This window comes from Botrytis porri (assembly GCF_014898465.1).
Source record: "Botrytis porri strain MUCL 3234 chromosome Unknown BPOR_004, whole genome shotgun sequence".
Taxonomy (NCBI): domain Eukaryota; kingdom Fungi; phylum Ascomycota; class Leotiomycetes; order Helotiales; family Sclerotiniaceae; genus Botrytis; species Botrytis porri.
Window position 1 is genome coordinate 378,414 of NW_024066078.1, and position 24,735 is coordinate 403,148.

Consider the following 24,735-nt stretch of genomic DNA (forward strand, 5'->3'; position numbering starts at 1 on the left):
CTTTTTGGCAAATGGGGAATGATTAGTTGATAGTGGTAGGGTTGGTGGATTCATTGGGTGATAGATAGAGGGATGGTGGATTGAATGGTGGATGAATGGTGGATGAATGGTGGATACTAATGATACGTAGATGGATATTGATAAGCGAGGAAGGGAAGGAAAGTATTGATGAGGTTCTGGAATGACGTTGTGGGGTTTATTTTTATTTTTGTTTTTGTTTTTGTTTTTGTTTGAGGTGAAGGGTTAAGGGTTGGGCCGGGGTTTTGCCGAAGAGGAGGGATTGGCAATTGGTTTCGTTGGTGGGTGATGTGGTTAACTGGCTTGGGGCTAGTGGGGATTTCTTGGGAGGGGAAGAAGCGAGGGAGGAGTACATGGAGGGGAAGAGATAAGAGGGGGATTGGGAGTGTGTAAGAGGGATTGATGATGGATGGTATGGACTACGAAAGAAGTATTGAGTGGATGTGCAGGTACATAGGATAGCGTGTTGGGCTTGGCACTGTGATGTTTGATCTTTACTGTAGGCAAGGATGAATGCATAGGGTTGTTAGGCTGGATTATCGCGACTCTCGAGAGATGTTACTGGTAGATACACGGACTGTAAGTGAGATGGGTGTATGGATGGATAGTGACTCAACGCAGTATCTGGTTACTACCATTCGTGCCGTTCTATTGATCAGAGAAGAGAAGAGGGTTCCAAGAGGACATAAGAAATATGGTGTGAGATATGGGATTTAGAAACTCGGGTCCCGGGATGGATAGGGGTGTGGGTGTGAAGGATCACGAACCGAGTGGACTGAGTGATGGTGAGATAGAATTCGGGTTCGGGCCGAAGATGGGGAGTTGGAGATGATTGTTAAGGTAGGGTTTGAGGGGCAGATACTTGGACGGAGGTATGGGATACTGGACGTTGGATGGAAGATGAGAGATGGAGAGTAAGAGGGTAGAGGAGAGGGGAAGAAGGGTGACTTGGATGTGAAGTGTCTAGGATAAGATAAGGTGAGAATCTTATTTGATTCATTATCTTATTACTATTTAATGGGTAAGTTGTAGAAGTCAATAGATTACTCTGACATTCTTTTCGCGCCTCGTCGTCGGTAAACATGATACGAAGCTGTCTCGAGCAATGGAATAAGCTATCACGTGATTAGTCATCTCGTGATAAGCTCTTTTAACTGGTTCTTCGATCTCTCGACTTAAGTATATCTAGGTTCCCTATCTATTGATTGCTATAATTACATTGCTTAGTTTCAAAACAATGCGACTTCGTTCTTGTGGACCTTGAGTTGTATCGTCTTTTCTTGACATCGATCTCGCTTGTCATTATTCGTTTTATTGCGTTAGTTTTTTATAGCTAGTTGACTCTAAGTGAAGATTTGATATATATCAATTGTAATGGTAGAAGAGCTCGAGATAACCGAGAATGATATATAACTACTCATCTTTCCAACCAAACGTACGTCGCGTTCGATTCCCTTTATATTTCACAAGTACCGAACAATAATAGTAGGATCAATACCATGTGCAATTCCCACTCCTACAATAATAACCTGGGATGGAACATTCGATTCTTATGATCCATTCAATTAAACTCCCCGCAAAAAATGACTTGTAATTACTCTCGCGCTCCTTATCAGCTTCATCTCTTTTATAAACAACACTATTCTATTCATTGTATATAATCCCATCAATACCGAATTCCACATTTTCGATCCGCACTTCCCTAATTCCTATTGGCTTGCATCATGGGGAGTTGGAGGTGTAATCTTCTCGCTTGTTTTGTTTCTCATCATAAAAAGATTCTAGGATTAAGCTAATGTTTCTTAGTAAATATTTACTATGTATAATCTTATTGATTCCAATTGGGTTTGCGCGGGATCTTGAAACATTGGTGGTGGTGAGGATTTTTAGTAGGGTGTGTATAGCTTTTGAATAATACAGTAGCGGGAGTTATTTCGAATGTTTTCAGGGATAATAGAGAGAGAAGTGTATCGATTAGTTTATATATGATTAATGATCTCGTTTTAATTAGTATAAGTTTTGTTATTGGTGCTATAATTATTCAATATCTGGATTAGCGTTGGATTGACTATATTGAGTTGATATAAATAATTACGTTCTTTCTCCTTTTTATATTCTGTTTTCTAGAAAGTCGTGGCTCGGCTATTTTACTAGCTAAAGCGAAACAATAATATAAGAAAAGGAAAGGAAATATATATAGTAAAGAACTTCATAAGCAATCTATCCATTAATTTTTATCAAAAGTATTAAAAGACTTTTTATATACTCCTCATCAAATCCAATGTCTTTATCGCTACTCTTTTTCTAAATAGTATTCAGTTTGAGAACTATATATCTCTTTACTCAATCCATCAAGCAACTTTATCTCCAACTCTATAATTGGAATAGTCTATAGTTGGATATGCATAGTGTGCAATTGCTACTAGCAAATACACAGATTGTGTACTCTGCATGTATACCAATTTCTGGTATTACAATTCTGCATCGCGAAACACAGAAGTTCCCGGAACCCCATCCCTGAAGCACGACTATATTCCTCTATCATCAACGGATTCTTGGGAGTTGTAGGCGAAATACTTCTCTATGAATAGATATCCCTTTCCTCTTTATACTAACTCATTCCTAGTATTGGATTTTTCCTTATAGACTTCAGAACCTCGAAAATTATTAATTATCTTGTAGATGTATATCACAAATATGCGGCGAACGCATTAGACATAATGAGATTAATGGAAAATATTGCACTGGTTTTTATACTATTGGTGAGTGAGAGGATGTATGCAGATTTGAGATTTAAATAGGCGAGTTTGCTGTTGGGGTTGTGAGTTTGGGTTCGGTGGCGACCCCGTTTTGCGGTTTCTAGATTGGGGAAGGTGATTAGAGGAGGGAGTCCGTTTATGAAGGAGATGGTATTTGAGAAAGGGGGCTTAATGGTTGGGAAAGAGAGTGTGGGTGTAAGGGAGGTTTGAGGGCTGAAGAGGGTGGCGCTTGGCCATTATTCTTTGACTGGAGCCCCAGGAGGTTGGAAATGGGTAGGAAGAGTGCACTGTTTTGATTATCGATTGCAAAAAGAAATTGAATTTGTAAACTGTATATGTTGATGGGTATATATATAGTTTTTTGTTTTCTGTTCGGTCATTGTCAAAGAGCTTTACTCTCACTCGTTGAGCGCACAAGTCACATACGCGTTATAAATTGACCTATATAAATACTAAAATCCTAGTACCAACTAGCCTGATTCCTCTTATACTTAAAGATACTCTCCGGAACCACAAGTCTCTCATCTAACACACTCCAATCAATTTCTCTATCCTCCGACCCCATCGAAAAATCAACCGGAAATTCCCTCCTACCCCCTCACACTATCATCCTCAACCACCCGTCTCCTCGCTCTCCTAATCTCCAAAAACTGTCTCTGCATATCATTCGCAGCAATCACATACCATTTCTTAAATTCCACAGCCGCTTCTTCAAATGGTTGTGGCATATCCACTACCATATCCTGGAGTTTCCGCATCGCAACTTCACGTTCCATGATTTCATAATGACCATAATATTCGTAGCGGATCAGTGCAATCTGACGACGTGTCTCGAGCGGCATATCGCGGGAAAATGCCCCGGCGAATTCTTCGAGTACCACTAATGCTTCTGAGAAATCAATACTCTTTGTTCTTTTTTCGGGATGGGCTTTCGAAGGCCAATTGAACGCACTGTTACCTCCCTCTCGTTGAGAATCAAGTATCTGCTTCTCGAGTATGGAAATTTCTTTCCAGAGCCCGAATTTTTGAGTTTGTTTCTCGGTGTATGCGCGAAATTTCTGGACTTGGGAGAGGATACGTGTATATTGTGGTTCGAGGTACTCAATCACTGCGCTGCGGTTATTCCGCAAGGCACTGATATCGTATCTTCTTACTGCGGCTGCGGCATTCGAGAGATATCGATTTATGGGGTGAGATTTGTAGTTGTTGTCTTGGGGACCGAATGGATTTGAGAATTGGATGGGGTTTGGACTCTTGGTTTTGTAGGGATTGGGAGTGCTGGTGTAGGAATTTGGGTAGAGCCAGTTGGTTGCCATGTGTTGTTTGAAAGGCTCGTAACGTTCGAAGGCTTGGGCGTAGGAAAGAAGATTGTTGTATATATTGGAGGGTGATTCGATTGCGGGATTTTGTGCTGTGGAAGTGACTAGGTGGATGATTCCTGAGTATTGGTAGAGTTGGTAGTTTGAGATCTCGGGTGGTGTGTTGTTTTGTGTGGTATTTGAATTGGCAGCTTCGTCGGGTGGTGTAGTGTCTTCGTTGGGGTTTTCGTCAGATGATATGTTATTCCCACGGCTCTTCTCACCGTATGTAAACACCAAACTTCCCACTCCTCGTAACATCTCCAACGGTCTTACCAATCTCAATTTCTCAGCTTCTGTAGGTACCATACCCAGATATTCGGATCGTATGGGAGCTTCTCCCTCCTTCTTTGCTCTAATAATAATCTCCAGAGTATGAGGTGGTACCTCACAAAGTGTAACCAAATGACAAAAAGGCACCAAGCTATATTCGAGCAACGGTCTCAAAAACGAAAGCGTATTCTGCATAGTTGAGTCCCTCGCCTCTTGCGTTCCAAGTCTCAACAAATATTGATTTCGACTTCTCCTTTGTCCAGAAACAGGCGGTAAACCAGTTCTTGGATCAATCGGTAAAAATCTGGAGAATTTGTATTCCTCGTGTGTTTTCATGGAAACGACAGGAAGAGATATATCACTTTGACCAGGCGATCCATACCAGCTTACTTCAACTCTCCATTGACGTACTTTACACAGATACAAGGTAGACCCAGGCGCAACCTTAAAGATATCAGCATTTTCTCTCCAATATCTCGTAAGTGCACTTCCACTGATGAAATCTGCAAGCGTGAAACGGAACATGCGAGTGCTTTTCATGGCGACGAGGTAGAATGTGTTGAGACCGTAGAGAACGGTAGATGCTTCTCCGTAGACTCCTTTGCATGCTCTAAGAATCGATGGCTCGAGTTGGTATTTTTGGTTGATGCCGAAATCTGTCTCGGGACTGATGCATTCTGCTTTGGAGAGTATGGGGTTGAGGAGGAGGTAAGAGTAAATTTGTGTACGGACGTCGGTGGAAAGGCGCGATATGAAGGGACAGCTATTGTTGGGTATTGCTTTGTTGACAGAGGAGAGGTTCGATAGCTGATTAAGGATGGATGGAAAATTGGAGGTCGCTGTGGTGCTGTTTTTGGGTGGCTGTGGATAAGATGATTGAGTTAGGAGGTCGATGACAGACGTAGTATTTGCATGCGCTGGCTGCTCTTGCACGAGAGAAAAGTCTGGCGTCATGATTGCTTGCGATTGTGACAATATTTGTAGTTGCCTTGGAAGATAGGTGGGAGGTCTAGAGCGCGCAAGTTAGCAAGGAGATTGTTGCAACGGCAATCATATTCACATAAAGAGTTACTTTGTTTTTTGGTTAGAAGTTACTTACATTTGCGCGATACGACTGATTATATTGACATAGACGCCAATTTTATGATGGACTTGGTGATGTAATTATTGAAATCTTCATAAAAAAGAACTTCTTAAATACAGGAAACTCCGGTGCAATGCTTGTACAGCTCTAAAATTCTACAGTTCATTGGTCTAAATACTGCGATCCAGAGTTTTGATTTCACACTAACAAAGGCGAGTGAATGTGAAAGAGAAAAAAACATAATAAACTACAGTAAATGAAACGCCAATAGAAGAGAAGAGAATGGTTCATGTATCTAGTACTGAGCAATCAAAAGTGGGATGGTGAGTCCTCGTCTAATTTCTCCTGATGGTTGCATAGTTGTCGACAACGTGGGGTATAGTTTTTTATGTGAGATGAAGCAAGACGTCTCCTAGTGATTATATGGGAGGGAGTGGGGAATGAAGATAATACTTTCTGAATATTCGAAAGGAGAAAGAGAGATCCTTGCATCGTTCAGGTTGAAAATTAGATGGTTTCCGTCTTAAAGGGTGAGTGAAGATGTGGAATTTTATGGAATGAGGATACAGATTGACAGATATATTTGTGTCTAGTGCAAAATTCAGAAAAGATTTAAGAATTGAAAGCATCAAGACGGCAAACATGTGAGCTCATACAAATAGTCTTTTGTTTTGCCGTGGCTCACTGTCTAGCGAGTTTCATTGAACTTATGCTCGTCAGGACACTGCTTTGATGATGCCGAAAACCCTCTAATAAAGAAATACGAAGTGATATTCATTAGAATCGGAGCTATGATTGCACTGTTTGATTTGAGGTTTATTGTGTCAAAGTCTCGCATATACAATAGCTTCGCTAGTCTAGCCTCCTCGCCTCACCGTTCTCATACCATATCGTCAGAGACCAGTATCTAATGAAACCAGGGGCATGAAAACTCCAATCGACACGTTTTCTATTGGTCTGTCCCAGCTGTATATCAAAATCACAATCCCAATTGGATGAAATATCACAACTGAAAATCCCTCTTCGAGCTTTCTGTAACTCCTCGAGCTGCTTTTCCACATCATCGAAAGCAATAATAAAGTTTTCGGCCCAAGCATTGCGGTTCCAACCATCTTGGGAGTTTCGTATAGCCTGAAGTACGTCTTTGATGGCTATTCCTCTTGGCATGTAATTGTATCACCCATCGAATTCTGCTCGCATTCTCGCAATTGTTGCTTTTTAGAGACAGTCTGCTCGCGCTTGAATGTATCAGCGTATGTTTCGAGCAGCACACAGCCATTTGCTGTTTGCTCTTCCATCATACTATCGCAATAGCCTTGCAAGATAAAGTCACTCGAAGGTTCTCTCTCTCTGTTAATGTCGAATAAGCCATATTTACATTTGTGTTTTCTGATGAAAGACTGTATATATCTTGACGCCTATAATATACGCCAGTACTGGCGCTCTAGGTATTGTAAGATAATGCGACGTTCTGACTTGAAAGTGACGACATCGTTGCCATCGGCCGACGTGTTGCATTTGTCCAGTCCGACCTCAATGGGATGCCCGAGGTGATGTTGAAATTTATGATGATTATGAGGCCAAGATGGGTTGAACCAGATTTCTGTCGGGCTTATAATCCTACGGTCTGCTAGTTTTTTTTTGGCTCAGAACTAACGCGCCGAGTAAGTCCACATAATGAATCTCCACGATGGACCCTGTTTCTGCCCATTTCTGTTCTGTAAGTAGTAAAGCGTTCATATATCTTAGCATAGTCCAGTGGATATTGATTCATATTGCATAATAACTCAACTGGGGAGTTTCCGGTTACTAGAGCCCGCAATTCGGCTTTTAACAGCAAAGTTACTGGATGGTACAGAGTGTCTTTCGTAACATAATCTACCTCGCGGTAAGTCATATTTTCTGATAAATGATCATTGAACCTTGGACAATAAGTAGGCTTTGCATTATCAAAGCTTAATTCCCCAATGTTTCTCAAGTTACGCAGCGCTTGGATAAGCTCTACAGCTGATCTCAACCTATTCACAGTATCCCCTGAGTATTCTGGAACGGTTATTGCCCCTTTCCACTGCTCTGACATGACAACTATTCCTAAAGAAGTTGGTGGGAGCGGAGCATTACAGATCTCTCTGCAACAAGGGAAAATATTTCACCTTCCGCAGGTGTACGACAGCTCAACCGTACCAATTATTGTTTTCTTTCTTCTGACCTTCTGCATCGTTAAGATGTAGCTAGACCATATCTTCTGGATTCTCGATCTTACAGTTGCTATGCCATATCTTGTAATTGGACATCGCCGAAAGATGTCCTGGAAATAGTTCACCTCATACTGGCTAACAGCAACAAAGAAGAACGTATTGCGACCGTACAGAACCTCTGAAGCTTCGAAACAACTATGTTTGCATGTTCTCAGGAGTCCAAGGCTTAAATCGTAAGCTTCTTCGGAGATCAGCAATTCATAACCTTGCTGAAAATTACCAAGTTTCGGGTTGAAAAGTAACAGCTTCCAGATCTTTCTTCTTAGCTCTAGTGGGAGTTTCTCCAATTACCCGCATCCTCCTATAGTCTGGCGTAAAGCCGGCTTTTGTGCTGCACTGACTTCGAGTATTGTTCCAGATTTTCTGGTGTTTTCATCCGCACCTGACTCTCGAAGGGTACCAAGATCCACCGACTTGAATTCTAATGATATATGCTCACCAATAATTGCACCTATTTCGGGCTCGGGCACTGTATCAATCTCGAGAAATCAACGACTGGTGGGTAGTTGAAGTTGTTTGGTTCTCGTTTTTTAGAGGAAGAGTTGAGTTTTATTGATAAGAACGGACTTGGAAGCTTACAAAAGGAAGAAGAATTTAGGGCGATATACCAGGTGAGTAATCAGGCGAGTAAACTATGAAAATGTGTCTATTATTTCCATTCACTCCAAGCTCAAAAACGAGTTGCCGTCATACTTGGAACTGGGCCAAGAATAATATGGAAATACACTCATTTTCCATATGTGAATCATCTCAACGGTCTTTATATGACGCTTTTCAGTAGTTACTACATGCGAATGACTTGATCGCAATGATTGGAATAGCTTAGTGATTGGGCTAGTCTCATTCCTCCTCCGCAAACTTAGATGATGCTTCACTCAAGATGATTCTATCAACTCATCAACTCATCAACTCATCAACTACAAAATAAACAATACCAAAACATGAAATGGAGGGGAAGCAATAAAGTATGATTTATCAACAGACTCATCGGACACGACATATTGAAAGTAGGTAGTCATGTGAACTTAGAACTCATTTAGTTTGGCGCAAGATCATCTCTCTTGGTCACCTCAAAGAGAAATACATTGCTATCTTTCAAATGAGAGTGCGATTTTCATTTGTACTAATCAAGTCAACCGCCTATTCGAATTGTGTGGCAATTATCATACTTGCCGATAGCTATCAGAACCTTTTCCAACGAATTTGTGTGTGGTTTGATGGAAAGATGAAGTTATTTGAGCGACCAGTGACCACTCATGTGGCAAAAGAATATAAGATCCAACTCATGGAGATTCCCTAGTTACGGAAATTTGATTGTGGAATGGAATAATTCTGTAAGGAATGTAGAGATAGGAGAAACAGGGATGAGAACAAAACGCGACATTCGACGCAACCATCAATTTAAATGCCGAGGACAGCAGTATATGCGTTACGAACAATTTTTTTCTTTCCTGGAGAAGCCTCAGAGAAGAACTCGAGGAAAAACTCTATGAATTCTTACGAATAGTATATTTGATATTCAGAACGTTGTTGAGCGATGAGGTTTACTTGAAGACCATCGAACTATCATCCGGTTATCTCACTCAACCTACATTATGTATCGACAAACCTCCTGCCAATGTCAAACATTCCTCTTATCCACTGTCGTTATCTTCCTTCTCATTATCGTAGCAATTCAGCATGAAGAGATTTCCAACAAACGAAAACTACCAATCTCCACGAAGTCCTCGAACTCCAGCGTGGTTATCTCCGCGCCCCTTGCAACACATTCATCAGAAGCTCCAGGATTTCCCAGAAAGCTATGGTATAAAGTAGGGCCTCAAGGTGTCTCGGACGAGGCAAGACGATTCCGACATCACTGTCTTGATATCAACCCAGGCTATAAATATGAAGTGCTCACTGACGCGTTCGCGGATGAGTATGTATGGAAGTGGTTTTCCCATCGTCCGGATATTCTGAACACCTACTTTTCGCTCAGCATACCGATTCTGAAAGCTGATTTACTGCGATACTTGATATTGTATGCTTATGGAGGAGTGTGGTTTGATTTAGATGTTTCATGTGAGGATACTCCCATAAATGATTGGGTATTGGAGGAACATCGAGGGGCGAATCTTGTCGTTGGTCTGGAGTTTGATTATGACTATCAGGAAGATACTGCAATGTATTCGCAATTTGCGAGTTGGACTATCATGGCAAAACCTAAATCTCCCCACCTAATGCAGGTCAGTAGTGGATAGTCCATAACTAAATTGGCCTCTAATCGTTCGATACAGGTCATCAATGATATTCTAGACGAACTAAATGAAATTGCACGACGAAACGAAGTATCAATCGAAGGAATAGAGCTAAGCATGATAAGTGATGTGGTAGATATAACAGGACCAAAAAGGATGACGTGGGGAATTATCAAAAGTCTCAAAGAAATCCTCGGAAGGGACCTTGATGATAGGGATGTTGGAGAATTGAGAAGTGCGAGATTGATTCATGATGTGTTGATCCTACCGGGGAATGCGTTCGCGGGGACACAAAATGGATTTAAGAAGGAAAAAGGAAAAGTTTTTGTAAATCATCATTATGCGGGTACATGGAAGAATAAGTTCGGTGGCGAGGCAGAGAAAGGTTCTGAGAAAGAGAAGGAGATTGAAGAAGAGAGGAGAATTGAGCAAGAAATGGAAGAAAAGAGAAGAGAAGAGGAGAGGATTGAACAAGAACAGAAAGATATGGAAAAGGCGCAGGAGAAACAAGAAAATGAGACCAAAGAGCAAGAAGAGTCTGAGCAAGCAGATAAGATCGAGGAAAAGAATGATATTGAGGATAATGAAGCCAAAGAAAGAGAAGAGTCCGAGCAAGAAAAGGAGAATCTGTGAACCGGAATGGCGTATAGGACTTTTCAGAATGGCAAGACTGAAGAGAAACAAATCCTTTTCGAAAATTCTAGACATTAGGTCGACGAGATAAAGTAACAAGAATCGAAAATTTTCGGAAAGGGTTTAACTAAATATACATGCGTTGAAGAGACATATTTGACTTGAAGGATTCGACGGCAACACCGATAAAGATTTGGCGACAGGCAGTTACCGTGATGAGTCTTTCAAATCAAACACCCGGTGTTTTTCTTCCATTTCCTCACTTGAAGATTTCTGAATGTTTCTTCCAATGCTAAGAGGCCATTCAATTTTACTTCACGTACCTACCACATGCATCTCGTACTTCATCTCAAATAGAGCACTCCTCTTTCCTATTCGCGCTTCTCTGCGGCAACGCCTGTGGGGATTCAATCGGTTGGAACCTTAGATCTTTTTTCCGCTATTCGACTTGGTTACTAGGAGGATCTCTTTTTGAAAACTGTTGTTGAACAATCGAAAAGCCCGTTGCAGAAGCGTACAAAGAAACATGTTGACCAATTAAAGTATCATCAACTATAACACAATGAAAGAAACCATCAAAGAAGCCCCCATCGATTCATTCCAACAAATTCTATCCCGAGGAATTGTTCCATAAAATTCAATAAATCTAGCTCCATCAAGCATAGTCCAATGTCAAAACGACAAACATCGCAATGCCGCGCACTAACAATATCTTTCCAATCATCCTCCCTACAATCCCCAGTCGTTTCGCCCCGCATCTGTAGAATCAACCTCCACTCTTTCACTCCTATCTCTCAGCTTCCCCAAGCTCTCCAGAATCGTCTCTACATGTCCCTGATGTTCGTTATTATCCCCATCTTCCTTGCCCTCCTCACTCTCGTCAATATCTACGTCTTGCGAAACCATATCATCCTTCCCGAGTTCTTGTTTAAGCGCTGACAGTAGTTGTGCAGCAGCCGCCAAATCATCATTTTCATCTGGGTCGTCTTCTGGATTTTCGAGCTCAGATTGGATTGACCCTTGAGCAGCTAACAATTGCGCTTCATCGTCTTCGCTTTCCTCCTGATACCCATCCTTGTTCTTCTGTCTATCAATCAAAATTTCCCATTCCTCCTCCATATCTCTTTCACAATCCTTACCCCTATCATAAACTTCACCCTCTCCTTCGTCCCCAGTTCTCTCATCCTCACACTCCAATCTAATTTCCTCTACTCCCTCGACATCTTCATCTCCATCGTCAAGAACATCTTCCACAATTTCCATCCATCTCTCACTCGCCTTCTTCGCGAGTCTGTTTCGCTTCTCCTCTCTTACAGGAGCGCCGAGCAAACAATCATCGCAGTCTGAATAGACATATATATCTTTCTTGATGAGATTAGGTGGGCCACAAACCATACGACCGAGTGGAAAATTGAGGGCACAGGAGTGTACTACGAGAGCTGTGCATAGACAGTTGAAGTGCGTGAGTGTTGTTTTGCACATGATTCCTGATTTGGAGGTGAATTTTGAGAAGTGTTTCGTGGGTGTGGATTTTCTATTCTTTGAACTTGACTCCGTGGGGTAGAGAGTTTTCGAGATGAGCGAGTCTGGAATGAAGGAGAAACAGAGGTTTGTTTGCAGATGAGTGTTGAAATATCTATCTTTCTCGAAGTCGAAGGTCAGAGAGGAGCGTCGATCGAAAGCCGCAGGAGATCGATACTCAATTTATTTTTGTTGTTTCACAACAGACGTTCAAATGTACAGAAAACAATTTCAAAGATGGTAGGGTTAAATAGAAAAATTCAAGTACGGGCGTTTGGTAAAGTGAATTGGATTCAAAATTAGTTGGAAGCCGAGAATGCAGCGGATAAGATGAAGTGAATTGGGAAATATGAGGATCTTCAGATGAACACTTCGGATAATGTTTCTTGGATTGACTGGAGTGAGTTATTATCATTGCAAGCTTTTATTTACATCGCTTTACCATTTGGGACTTCACTTAAAGTTGAGCTTCGCTTGAAAAGTAGACATCACTTTTGGCTGAGTGGTCAAACCCAAATGATGTTTCTAGAACGATCTCCCAAGATGTTTTTCCGAAGCCTTGTATATTTCGCGTTACTTTGAATGAGACTTTGAAGATCGCATTTCATTTGGAGACCAACTTCACTTTCGGTGAAGAAGATAAGAATGTTCTCTCGTCAAGTGGCAGAGTTTTTGATAGTCATTTGATATAGCGTGGGCGTCTTCTGGTAGCATGTTCGAGATCCGTTGTTTCATGTCTGGCTATTGGGACTAATGTAGTGAAGTATTACTATGGTAGTTAGAAATCAGATGCACTGGTCAAATTTGCGAGCAGAGACTTGTCGAAAAGAGAAAAGAGTAAGGGAGTGCTTGAGGACGCGGCCCAAGCCCAAAATTTGTACTATTGAGCTCAATTGCAACGTCGATTACATATAATAGTTCATTAGTATGAACAAAGAGAATGTGAAAAGAAGTATTTCACAATTGATCAACTACGTTCGAAACATAGAGATTGTAGTCGATCTATGTGCAGGCTGCGAGGCAGCGACGTTGTTCAAATCTTTTGTGAAATTAAGCTCCAAGGTTTAACAAAGAAGCAATGAAATCCTTTGTTCATACTTCAACAAAGAAGTCAGAGAACAGAAGTTGAACAATGCTATTGTCGTTTCTTTAATTCGGGAAGTAATTCCAACTCATCCCCTTTTCTTCCTCGTTAAGAACTCAAACACTCTCTCACAATCCAATCCAACAGAACAGAACACACAAGACCACCTACAAACATTCATATCAATACCTTAGCTTAGAAGCCGGACTTTTTAGCTAAAAATCAACAATCAACCAATAAATCAATCAGAATGTGTTTCGCAAATCGAAGTCGTTGCAAGCGATGCAGCAAGGAAACCATCCAATACGTTTCTAAATGCCAGCAATACCCTGATGTCACCACCGAAACCGCTACCCACGCTATTCGAGGCCGACATCGCCGAATCAGATGCTGCAAGGAATGCAAACGCGTTGAAAGACGACGAGCTGCTGAAGAAGCCGAATCAACCACGATGCATCACCATCAAGCCAAAGCTATTATTGAATGGCAACGATTGGAGCGTCCGCTTCCATTGACCGATGAAGCGATTGCGAGTAAGTACACGGATCTTTTCATGAGCAAAGAGAGACTTCATCCTTACTGTATTGGCTTTACTGATATTCATAGAAACTACATGGCAGGACATAGACAACATCTCGCGGCCCGTGCTAATGATATCCTGGAAGCACTTGCGGAAGTCGATCACGATTTGACTGATGATGAATTTCAAATCGTCTCCGTGGTTCTTTCTGAAGATGCCATGTTTGACGAGTGCATTCAAAGACAAGCGGAAATCGATTCCGGTTCCAGAACCATGACCGAATCAGACAAGGGCTTTTCATTACACGAAGTTGGCAGCACTCGAAACTTCAATAAAGGCATGGAAACGGTTCGATCAGCAGCGAAGAGAAATAACTTTGGAACTTGGACCGCAAACATGCCAGATCGTTATGTTGCCGAAGATAGAGTCCGTCGGGAAATCATCGCTTACATCGACGCCTTGGAAAATGCTAGCGCAGATGATGACCGAATCGACGAATTCATCGGCCGGGTCGTGCGCCAATTTCAACAGGATGAGGAAACCTTCGACTTCGACCCCAATGCCCACTCCTTGGCAAGCGAAGTCCCCGTATGGGGCCGAGTCGAAGATCGCAAGACCTTCTGCGAATGGAAACACGAAAACGAACAATCATTTAAAATCCTCAATGGAAAATTCGATCGATGGTACACAATCATAAACCAGTATCGCAAGTATCTGATCGAAGTTGCCCCCGCCCAAGCCACTCTTTTCTCGATATCACGAAACACGATCGCCGCACGTATGTTCCGGACTCTCGCTGGGAGACCCGAACTAGCACCACGAGCAAGCGTTCCCGAGCCCGAACAACCCAGACTCCAGCCACAGGATGACGACGATGATAACGCCAGTTCCTTGGAACTAGACGATTACATTGATTCCGAATCCGAGGACGACCCTTCTGCCATGGCACTATCAGACTCCGATGACGAATCCAGCGGAATAGAAATGACATCTTCTCGCCAACGCATCCAGCAATCCCTTGCCAGACTCGCGCAATTAGTACTCATCTCTAACGAATTCATTCGCGAACTCCCTGGTATCATCGATACCGGAGCTGCCTATCTCAATCAATGTATTCGCTTCCTCAACGACCAGTTAGCTAGCGATAGCTATCCCACCGAAGCTGAATGGGAGGTTGTGAGACAGTATACTGCGAATGCGATGGAGATGCTTCATCATTTGAACGAGGAACGGAATGCGAGAGCTAGTAGACAAGCGGAGGAAGAACAACCGAGTGCGCGGCACGAGCCAACACCAGAACCAGAACCTTTTTTCGTGGATGTCACACCTATGGAGGTTGAGATCATCGAAGAAGAGCCCGATAATATCGCCTATGGCCGTCGCAGTATCTTTAGTCTTCCACCACCAGTGGAAGCTAGTGAATGGCGAAGAGTAGAGGAGGGAAGTGAGGATGGGGATGTGTGGCGTGGTGAATTGTTTGAAGAGGATGAAGAGTAGTTTTGAACTTTCTTTGTTTTCTCTCTCATTTCATTGTTCATTGTCCTTGGTCTTTTCTGAACAACTGAAGTGATCCACAAACTATAAACGAACTTTTCTTTATTGGGAGTTTGGTTGAATTGGGGAATCATGGGATATGTAAAGGAACAATAAATGAATGGCCTTGTACAATATAGAACAGAGCATATTATAAATTTATAGAAAATGGATATTTAATTAACAAACAAATAAACTTCAATTCCAAGTGGCAAGTGAAATAACAGATTAAAATGCGATCCCCATGAATGGAAATTTATCTCTACATAATGAACACTAAGCGTTTTCCCCAGAACAAGCACTTGACTGTAGAAGTCACTCACTCGCTATCCCAATAAGAACAATAGATCACTTATCATCATCAACATCTCATCTACTACTTCCTACTTCCATTTAAATTCTAAACTCCTCACCCATCATTCCCCTAAAGCATACAAACAACCCAATAAAAACACTTGTTACTAAAAAGTCAAAACCTCACCATAAATAACACCAATAAATAACTCATGCGAATCCGAAAAAGTTCATTCAACTCCAGGTAGTAAGCTCACCGATCCAAGCGTCTACAAACGTAAAGTTACATCGTTCGTCTCTTCCATAAGTACTTCACTTGATCATCACTTCGGCTCTAGTACACTCCACACTTCATGCGCTTTGTTGGAAGAAATTCCTATGGTATTTTCTAAGGGGGAGAAACTCGGGGCGAAAGAACCAATTATCTATCTAACTACATAAGTATATGAATATAAATATAAATATAAATACAAATACCCTAACAACTCCAACCTCCAAACTCTAAACTCCATCTCAAGACATTAACTAAAAGAGTGAGTGAGTAATCAAGACTTTTGATGCTTCGATCAAAAATTCAAAATATCAAAATTCCAAAAGTTTCAGAAACCCCAAATACCATCATCAAATCCAACAACCCAAACAACAAATTCTAGACAGTGATGACTAAAGCGATTCGAGCTAGGGATTTTCAGTCAGAATCATATATTATACGAGACGTGTGTGTGTATGTGTGTATCCAGCATGGCTGTGAATATATATTGCACCTCTATAGATAGTATTAGATACTTAATTCATTGTGATAGCTCACCTAGTGCATATCTTTATCTTGATCTTAATCTTCAAATATATATAAACGTAAAATTGATTGGGTATAAGTGTTGTTAAAACGCTAAGTATCATGTTGTTGAAAATGCATCATTAAAAATCATAGTTCCACCTCCTCCTCTTCCTTTCTCCTCTCCCCCTCATTATCTTACAACAACCAATCCAGGAACTTGCCCCATGCAGTCGTAGGTATTGGTTCCACCGGCGCAGAACTGGCATCAAATCTCCCGGAAAACAAATCCACGTCCTTCGATCTCGACACCTTAGTCCTCTTGAAAATTTTCCAGAAAACGTATGGTGCGATGTAGATGACAATTCCGATATAACTAGCAATGAAATTCGATGTGCTCCAATTGCCCTTAATGAAAACACCGAAGCCAGAGAATATAACAATGATTCCGGACCCGATAGCACCGACATACGCGGCGAGTGGTTGGCAGCGTCCTTTGAAAGGGAGGTTATTACGATCAACACTTTGAGCAATGCAAGCGTGATGGTAACGAATGTAACAAATACAGAGAGTCATCCAGGCAAGGAGACCCGCAACCGTACTGAGGTTGAGGAGCCAAGTAAATGCCTGTGCTGCACCTCCCGAACCAAGACTTAGATATGCTAGCGGACCGAATGCGAAGGATACGACGACAGCCAAGTATGGTACACCCCATCTGTTGACCTTGGCAAAACATTGAGGTGCTTGACGATCAACTGCCATAGCGACAATCATTCGCGCACCAATGTAGCAGTAACTGTTTCCAGCGGACCAGGCAGAGGTAAGGATACATGCGTTGACAATCGATGGGAGGACGGAGATCCCGGCGTTCTTGATCGCGATGACGAAAGGTGAAGAATTGGCGTTACCGGTACCACTTACGAGAGCTGGGTCGTTGGACGGAATGATCATTCCAATGAGAAGCGTGCCGAGGACATAGAAAAAGAGGATTCGATAGGTAACACGCTTGACGGCCTTGGGAATCGATTTATGTGGATTTTCGGTTTCCGCGGCAGCGACAACGACGGTTTCAACACCAATGTAGGAGAAACTGGCGTTGATGAATGCACTGAAGAATGCAAGGAAGTTACCTTTGTTCCCCGTGATTCCATCGTAGGGAACGAATGGACCTGGATCTTTCCAATATCTAAATCCGACGGACTCATGATTAGGTGCGCCTCCGGCTGTGATCACGATAGAGACGATAATCAATCCTAAGAAACAAAGAATTTTGATGGAAGCAGTGACGACCTCTGCTTCACCGTAGAACTTGACGTTAGCAATATTGATGAGGAAGATGGCGACGAGTCCTATAGAGATCACGAGAGCGGGTGTGATGTCTGTCCAGTAAGATACCACGATGGCGGCTGCTGAAACTTCCGAAGCAATAGCAATGGTGTAACAATAACCGTAAGAAATGGCGAGAGTGAATCCAAGAGCGGGATCGACGAATCGAGTTGCAAAATGGGGGAATGATCCAGCAGTTGGGAACTGTAACTTGTGAGCGTTGGTTCGGTGAATGTCAGGTGATTGATCTATAAAAACATACCAGAGTGGCCAGTTCACCAATTGACTCCATTACACACCAAAGAAGAAGACCAACGACACTATATGCCCTAAGAGTGTGTTAATACCAATTCCAGTATCGTGAGGTTTAAGCCGACTAGGTGTTGACTTACAAGAGTAAACCCAACGGACCAGCGTTTGCTAAAGCTGCGCCAGTACCGATGAAAAGACCCGTACCAATACCACCACCAAAACCAATAAAGGTAACATGTCTAGCCTTCAATCTTCTCTGTGTATATCCCACACCACCGACACCATACACGGCATCCAAATGGCCTGAAGCCGAATGAACTACCTCTCCATTTGCGATATCTGGTTTTCCCGGATTATCCAATGAAGTTTGAGATGGTGTCCCGTGGATACCCAATTCTTGCGAGGTGTAGGTCTTGTTCGACATGGTGGATACTTTGAATGCAGCTAAGAATTCAATTCTCTATTCACCAATACGATATAGACGCTTCTCAAAATAGATGAGAAGATGGATAGATGTTGTAGAATAATGGTAATGAACAGGAGAATAGAGTGAGGGAAACGTCAACGCGTCTGAATGACTTGACACTTTTATTCCCTGTTGAGTGAAAATTCTCCATCCCTGATGGAAGCACGCCATCTTCAAGATAGTTGTCGAAATGTGAAAGAAATCCCTACGTTCAGTCTAGACATCGGGGACCATCCTGTCCTTTGGATAGTTGCCACCAAAAAATGAAATTCTCAAGTAATATTTTCACATTAGGTCGAAAGCACGGGAGAAAAAGTTGATGGTAAGCATTCAGGGGTTTTACTTGGCTAGGCTTAGTTCGCGAAGGTTTTTTGTTTTAGTCCAACAGTCTAACCGTCGGAAACGATTTCACATTGTGGTAGATCTTCGGTATATGATAGAAAGATTGGGTCAGATATTATTATTGACCGTCGAACCATCATTTGTTTTGCTTTGCTTACTTTAATACGTATCGTTGAAAAGTTCTAACCCCGCCACTTTGCATAGCCGGTGGACACTGGTGGTGACTGGATACTATGGAGTAGATAGTCGACTTAAGGGACGACTTGGTGGGTTCGATGGGCTCCTATACCGGATTTTTAAAATGCCATCCGAATCATTATTTACAGAGTATTCCTAGTAGCACCGTAGCCTTCTCACACATTAGCTTCGTTGATACAAGCTGAGCCAATTGTCCCACCCAAAGATATTTACTTTCAAAGTTTCAATTCTTCTTCGCTTGTCCTCCAGCTCCCACTAATGCCTTCTACCCTTTCGAGTCCTCTTCGCGTCTTCTAGTGAAATCTTCTAGTGAAAACCCTAGTGGGTTGTCATGAACAGACTAAGTAGCCGATCACAACTAAAAAATATAAGGTTTTTTTGCATCATGAAATTCTTTCACTGTAGGTACGCTCCGTAAGGTATTCGTCGTGTATGTATGGTTAGAGTTAATCCTGAGAAAAATAAAAGAGGAAGAAAAAATGAAAATGAAAACAAAAATATTATCAAGTCAAGGTGGTCCTCAACTCGCAGAATGCGACTTCTGTGGATCGAACACAGTGCCTCCAGATTAATGAACCGAAGTGAACTTCAGTCTGGCGCTCTCCCAAGTGAGCTAAAGTCGCTGGAAGTTTGTGCAATTTGTTGCAAAAGTGGCCAGATTTTGGGAATATGTAGGAAGTTTGAACCCAGTGAGAGTACTCCTTCCGTACACACTGCATAACGCCATAGGAAAATGCTCGCTATCTCTTCATCCCTCTCAAATCAATCCCCTGCCCCTATCTCTTCGTGTCTCTCTATTCAATTCTCTGCTCCCTATCCGGCGCCAGTAAAGGATCTTCTTCATCTAATGGTATATCATCTCCATTTCCTTTGTATAAAATATAATGCTGAACAATGAAAATTACGTCGAAAAAGATGCTCACATTGCCCAACATGAGTTTGACTGGATTGCCCGTCACTCCCGACCAATCTCCCTGGAGGTAACTATCAATTCCTAATTGTAAAATCGATAGGACTCCACCTGCGAAATCGAGTAATATTCCCCCTATTGACCAACCAGTAGTGGACCGATTGCGATAATTCGTAAGAACTTGAGGCATATATTTAACAGTCGTGATAACAAGTTTGACATATGATATGACATATACCTGTGAAAAATGATGTTAGCACAAGTGTAACCAGATGTAACCAGATGATGCAGCCTCATATCAACTTACCACATCGATCCATGCCCAGCCTCTTACAACATCTTCATCCTGTCGCGCAATGACGATGACTACCGAAGTCGCGACTGCAACAATACATGCTATCGACAAACCCATGATAGATTTGCTAACTCTTGCGCCGGGTCCCCTTTTACCTCGTTTATCGAATCCCCAAATCGATGGTTCATATTGTGATATTATGACAAAGCACATGAAGAGGGCGTGAACAGCGAAAGCGAGATCATTGAATTGAACAGTTGGGGTGTGCCCATTATTTCGCAAAGCATATTCATGTCTAATTTCTGGCGCATAAAGGAATGAGACTGTTGATACAAAGTATGCAGCAAAGCCTAGCACGTTGAGGAACGGGAAATCGATTGCGGCGCCTGAGGTAGATTTGCGCCTAAAGTTCAAGATTGGTTGCGGATAGAAAGATAGCGACCAACATGTTGTGTATATCCAACCGAACAAATAGGAAAGAAACTGAAGGAATGCAACTGTCATCATGAAGACTATGTCATGGATGGCGACAATATAAAAATGAGGGTATTGATGATGTCAAAGAACTCTGTAAATGAAGAGTCAACATGCATGATCGAGGTCTCATCCATCCAAGTAGACTATCACGTGTGAGCACGTACTAAATTCAGAGGAACATTGAATGATTCGGTTTAATCCCGGCGGTAGGAACCGGGATTGTAGCGCGGGGTTTTATCTTGATCTTATCGCAAAAGTCCGTGCTGATACATGTTATCTTATCAGATTGATGAGATCCCTTTATCCGTATGTCACTTCACAAATCACTTCATGTCATTTAATAACCATCGTCAATTATTCGAAGAGACTTCAACGAGAAGACTTCATCACAAATCTCAACCTTTTCATACGTCCCCATACAACTTCACAAGAGTGCATCGAGGTTGTCACTTCAACAATAGAAGAGGTGCTTCATAAACCATGCCGCCCCTCACATTCCTTGATCTCCCAGGAGAAATTCGTAACCACATCTACCAATTGCTCCTCATCATCCCACCGATATCAATACCCCGTTGTCTAGGAAGCGATCCACAAATATATCCCCAAATTCTATCCACCTGTCGAAAAGTTCATGATGAAGCCGAACAAATTCTATATGGTAGCAATGTCTTCATAGCACATCCCAATCTCCTGACGGGACTACCGCGCTTGCGTTGGAAATATGATACTATCAGTTCCTCTAGATTGATATCTATCATCAAGAAATACTATATAGTTGTTCGACTGGATTGCGATCCGAATTTTTCTGCAGAAAAGGCAGAAGATGCTTTCACCGGAATGGATGAATTGACGATAAGGGTTGAACAATCTGCCTTTAGGGGTTCAGATTATAAAGTTCTGAGACTCTTTGAGGGTGTGCGAAGAGTGAAGAAAGTAAGGATTTATGGGAGTGTGACTGGTTTCCCTGCATATGTTGAATGGTTGCAGGGAGTAATGATGATGCCAAAGAATGTTGATGTTGCCCCGTTTCAAAGCGAGAAGGGTAATATCATCGGCGAGCCTTGGGATGGTAGCTGAGATGCTATGTCTAGGTAGTACTTACTTCAGCTTTCCAAGTTTATCTGCACTTCAAGAGTTGGATCTGAAATGGATGGCTATACAGTTATGATGTTAAGTCAGTTTCAGGAAAACTTGCACACTGGAGCTTGCATGTTGCGTGTATTGCAAATAACAAGTTACCATGCAACTTGCAACTTGCACGATGCAAGTAAGGTTACATTGGATCCTTCAAACACTCTCTCAACGCACGCGAAGCGTGAGAACAGGCCCAACATAAACAAATCTACCAGAACAACTACACGATTTATGGGTGATTAGCTGTGCTTCAAGTTGATGAATACAGTCATTTTTATTGGTGTCCAACATCAATTAAAGTCCTGGTACATGATTTTTCTCAGTCTTTATAAAAGACTTAAACTCCTCGGTGGATCCATCTTTGATATGTACAATCTTCCAAGTGAGCTGAACTCATAATATTAGGTGAAACTTCTGGATTATCGACGTTTGTAAATAGAAGACCAAAGATTCTGGGCGCTTCTAATTTTACAAGGGAGTTCGAACCTTTAGTTGAATGAAGTCTTCCTGACGAAGATAAATTGAAATTGTAGAATCTTTTCAATATTCTGTACAGTCTGAATATTTGAATGATTTCAATCTCTCCAGTGAATTGAAACTTTCAGGATTGGTTGAAGACCCCAAACGAGCTTTTTAGCAGACACTCGATTCACTCCATCTATGCCCATCGAAATATATCTAAGATATAATTTTGATTCACTTTACAATTGATATTAAGCTGGAACCTTATACAATGATATATAGACACTGTGGCGGAAAGATTACAAGACGAAGCTGGAGGTGAGAGCATATTTCGTCTTTTCTAAATAACCTCTTACCATTATTTCCCACCATCAGAGCTGTTTCCCGAAATGGTGGGAAGCTGCAGAATAACAAACATTGATTCTCTTCTCGCAACTTCTTGCATAATACCACAACAATTTTATTCGACAACCATTTTTCCAATCAAACTTCGATCCATTCTTTCAATAATACTCAACATCCGAAATCTCAAATATGGCCTCCAACAGCGATTGTCCCTTTTTGGATAAGGTCCCTTTCGAAGTCAGGAATCAGATCTACAGAGAACTACTATTCAACAAGATTCTGGGCAGTGCAAATTCTGTATCCAGAAGTGAGAGCTATGGAGCTGATACAAAATACGGCTTATGCCCACAAATATTGAGAGTCTGCCATCAAATGTACGTCGGAGCCTTGGATGTTCTATACAAAGAAAATACCTTCTACATCGCATGCTTTCGGGTAGATAATCGCCTTTCTATGGATATGAATATAGGAAGTGATGATGAAAATCAGACGGCCATAATAAACGTCGAAGGACCTCTTGTGGAGTTATGTCCTCTTACGAGATACCAGAACAATCAAAGCAGGATGCCATTTCCAATCCCAAATCTTGGTAATTACTCTACTGTGTCGAGAGTTCGCAAGTGGCGTGTGGTAGTCAGTAGACTTGCACCTGCTGGTGGCAGTTGGGAACCGATATGGAGTTTACGTGACTTTTGCGAAGTTATCTCTCAAGATCCTCCGATATTCTTGGAACTATTGATTTTGTCTTGCGGATTGGACTATGGTCGGAACAACAATTATTCTTTCGACAGCTACGAACAGATTTTGAGGCCCTTGAGAATCCTTCGCAATTTGCAGACTTGTGCAATCAAAGAAGCTTGCGCAACTGATGTTCCTGACATTATTCAACTCGCTGAAGATGGATTAGTGAAGAAATTTACAGAGGAAGATCAAGCTCTAGCAGACTGGGAACTTCCTACCGACTTGAAGATGGAGATAGAAACACTTACGACCAGTCAAAAACCTCTAGATGTCCGCCACATGATGCACAAAAACCTCGTGGCCTACGCGCGAGCCTTCGAGCGATATCAACCTTACAAAATGCAAATGGGCCTAAGACGAGAGGATATCACACGAATTGACTCTAGATGTCTCGAGTATGCCGAGTTTCTCGACACAGGTTCTTTCAATCCTTTTATCGAGCCAACCCTTCATCCACTTGAGTTCGAACTTCGCAACTGTCAAGACGCTGTCATGAATTCAGGCGAAGACGAATGGACATTCAAAGAGCATCGCAAGCACGCCCTAACATATCTCGAGCGACAATGGAATCAAATCATGAATGCAAACCATAGACTCACAACCTTTATAAAGAAAGAAAAAGTTCCCGGCGGCATATTCGACGCTATGGAGAGAAAGAAAGAAAAATCAGGGTTCTCAAACAATACATGGGAAATGCGCGATCCAGACAGAGAACAGAAGATCTGTCTCGCATTAGTATATCTGAAACGCTACGCCAAATCTTTCACGAGACACACAACCTCTGCAATCGAAGCCCAGATCCACTCGCAACGCCATCTCTACAACAGCCATTACAAGAACCTCCCCCGCGATCGTCTAATCAAACATCTCATGACCGACCACCACGTCGGCAAAATCCGTCACTTCATCACAAAGTTTAGCACCGCCGTCGATATGTGCGATCAACAATATCTCGAAATCCTGACAGCACGAAAAGCCCTCTTCGATTACGACGGCTTGGGAAAATACGAATGCGGAGAGTTTAATCTGCATAAGGGATTATCGGTCGAAATGATTGATTGGAGTGTTAATGAGCGGGATTTGACGCCCGAGCAATCGTTGGAGTCGGATGATTATTATGGCGAGGATAGTGATAATGAGAGTGATTGGTTTAATTATTTTTGAGCTTTTGGGTGTCGGGGTCTTTGGGGCGAGATATGGGGTGTATTGATTGATTAGCGTGGTTGAGCGCTTTTATGGCTTGGGTTTTTAGTTGTTAGAACTGTAGGAATGACATGATAATACAAGCGGGTTCTTATTTTAGGGAATGTGAGGAATCATTTTGTGTTGTGATTCTAGTTTGTGATTGTCTTTCAAGAAGCATTTGAGAAGTCCGAAAGATGGGGTTACTTGATCATTGTATCACTGGGATATGATGGTTCTTAATTGCTTGGAGGTTTT

At 42.0% G+C, this 24,735-nt stretch overlaps 10 protein-coding genes across 10 annotated transcripts; 5 read left to right on the top strand and 5 right to left on the bottom strand.

Moving 5' to 3' along the window:
* Window positions 1-1,813: 1,813 nt before the first annotated feature.
* EAF01_003103 (uncharacterized protein) lies at window positions 1,814-2,075 on the top strand (the record flags this gene model as incomplete). The annotated part of the gene is given in 2 exon segments (XM_038911357.1): window positions 1,814-1,912; window positions 1,923-2,075. 2 exon segments carry the CDS (start codon window positions 1,814-1,816, stop codon window positions 2,073-2,075), a joined length of 252 nt encoding a protein of 83 aa, XP_038772592.1.
* Window positions 2,076-3,367: 1,292 nt separating this feature from the next.
* Window positions 3,368-5,362, bottom strand: EAF01_003104 (uncharacterized protein; the record flags this gene model as incomplete). The annotated part of the gene is made up of 1 exon (XM_038911358.1): window positions 3,368-5,362. The coding sequence occupies one exon, from the start codon at window positions 5,360-5,362 to the stop codon at window positions 3,368-3,370; it is 1,995 nt and encodes a 664-aa protein (XP_038772593.1).
* A 970-nt stretch (window positions 5,363-6,332) lies between these two features.
* Window positions 6,333-8,242, bottom strand: EAF01_003105 (uncharacterized protein). The gene is made up of 6 exons (XM_038911359.1): window positions 8,042-8,242; window positions 7,646-8,011; window positions 7,146-7,621; window positions 6,930-7,119; window positions 6,673-6,881; window positions 6,333-6,643 (listed from the first exon to the last, which is right to left on the bottom strand). Exons 2-6 carry the CDS (start codon window positions 7,708-7,710, stop codon window positions 6,345-6,347), a joined length of 1,239 nt encoding a protein of 412 aa, XP_038772594.1. The 5' UTR covers window positions 7,711-8,011; window positions 8,042-8,242; the 3' UTR covers window positions 6,333-6,344.
* A 1,103-nt stretch (window positions 8,243-9,345) lies between these two features.
* On the top strand, window positions 9,346-10,620 carry EAF01_003106 (uncharacterized protein; the record flags this gene model as incomplete). Its single annotated transcript, XM_038911360.1, has 2 exons — window positions 9,346-9,975; window positions 10,027-10,620. 2 exons carry the CDS (start codon window positions 9,346-9,348, stop codon window positions 10,618-10,620), a joined length of 1,224 nt encoding a protein of 407 aa, XP_038772595.1.
* Window positions 10,621-11,349: 729 nt separating this feature from the next.
* Window positions 11,350-12,102, bottom strand: EAF01_003107 (uncharacterized protein; the record flags this gene model as incomplete). The annotated part of the gene is made up of 1 exon (XM_038911361.1): window positions 11,350-12,102. One exon carries the CDS (start codon window positions 12,100-12,102, stop codon window positions 11,350-11,352), a length of 753 nt encoding a protein of 250 aa, XP_038772596.1.
* A 1,373-nt stretch (window positions 12,103-13,475) lies between these two features.
* Window positions 13,476-15,242, top strand: EAF01_003108 (uncharacterized protein; the record flags this gene model as incomplete). Its single annotated transcript, XM_038911362.1, has 1 exon — window positions 13,476-15,242. The coding sequence occupies one exon, from the start codon at window positions 13,476-13,478 to the stop codon at window positions 15,240-15,242; it is 1,767 nt and encodes a 588-aa protein (XP_038772597.1).
* A 1,303-nt stretch (window positions 15,243-16,545) lies between these two features.
* EAF01_003109 (uncharacterized protein) lies at window positions 16,546-18,349 on the bottom strand (the record flags this gene model as incomplete). The annotated part of the gene is made up of 3 exons (XM_038911363.1): window positions 16,546-17,877; window positions 17,936-18,002; window positions 18,066-18,349. 3 exons carry the CDS (start codon window positions 18,347-18,349, stop codon window positions 16,546-16,548), a joined length of 1,683 nt encoding a protein of 560 aa, XP_038772598.1.
* A 1,376-nt stretch (window positions 18,350-19,725) lies between these two features.
* Window positions 19,726-20,640, bottom strand: EAF01_003110 (uncharacterized protein; the record flags this gene model as incomplete). The annotated part of the gene is made up of 2 exons (XM_038911364.1): window positions 19,726-20,079; window positions 20,149-20,640. 2 exons carry the CDS (start codon window positions 20,638-20,640, stop codon window positions 19,726-19,728), a joined length of 846 nt encoding a protein of 281 aa, XP_038772599.1.
* A 453-nt stretch (window positions 20,641-21,093) lies between these two features.
* EAF01_003111 (uncharacterized protein) lies at window positions 21,094-21,690 on the top strand (the record flags this gene model as incomplete). The annotated part of the gene is made up of 1 exon (XM_038911365.1): window positions 21,094-21,690. One exon carries the CDS (start codon window positions 21,094-21,096, stop codon window positions 21,688-21,690), a length of 597 nt encoding a protein of 198 aa, XP_038772600.1.
* A 1,053-nt stretch (window positions 21,691-22,743) lies between these two features.
* Window positions 22,744-24,459, top strand: EAF01_003112 (uncharacterized protein; the record flags this gene model as incomplete). The annotated part of the gene is made up of 1 exon (XM_038911366.1): window positions 22,744-24,459. One exon carries the CDS (start codon window positions 22,744-22,746, stop codon window positions 24,457-24,459), a length of 1,716 nt encoding a protein of 571 aa, XP_038772601.1.
* Between the last annotated feature and the right edge of the window lie 276 nt (window positions 24,460-24,735).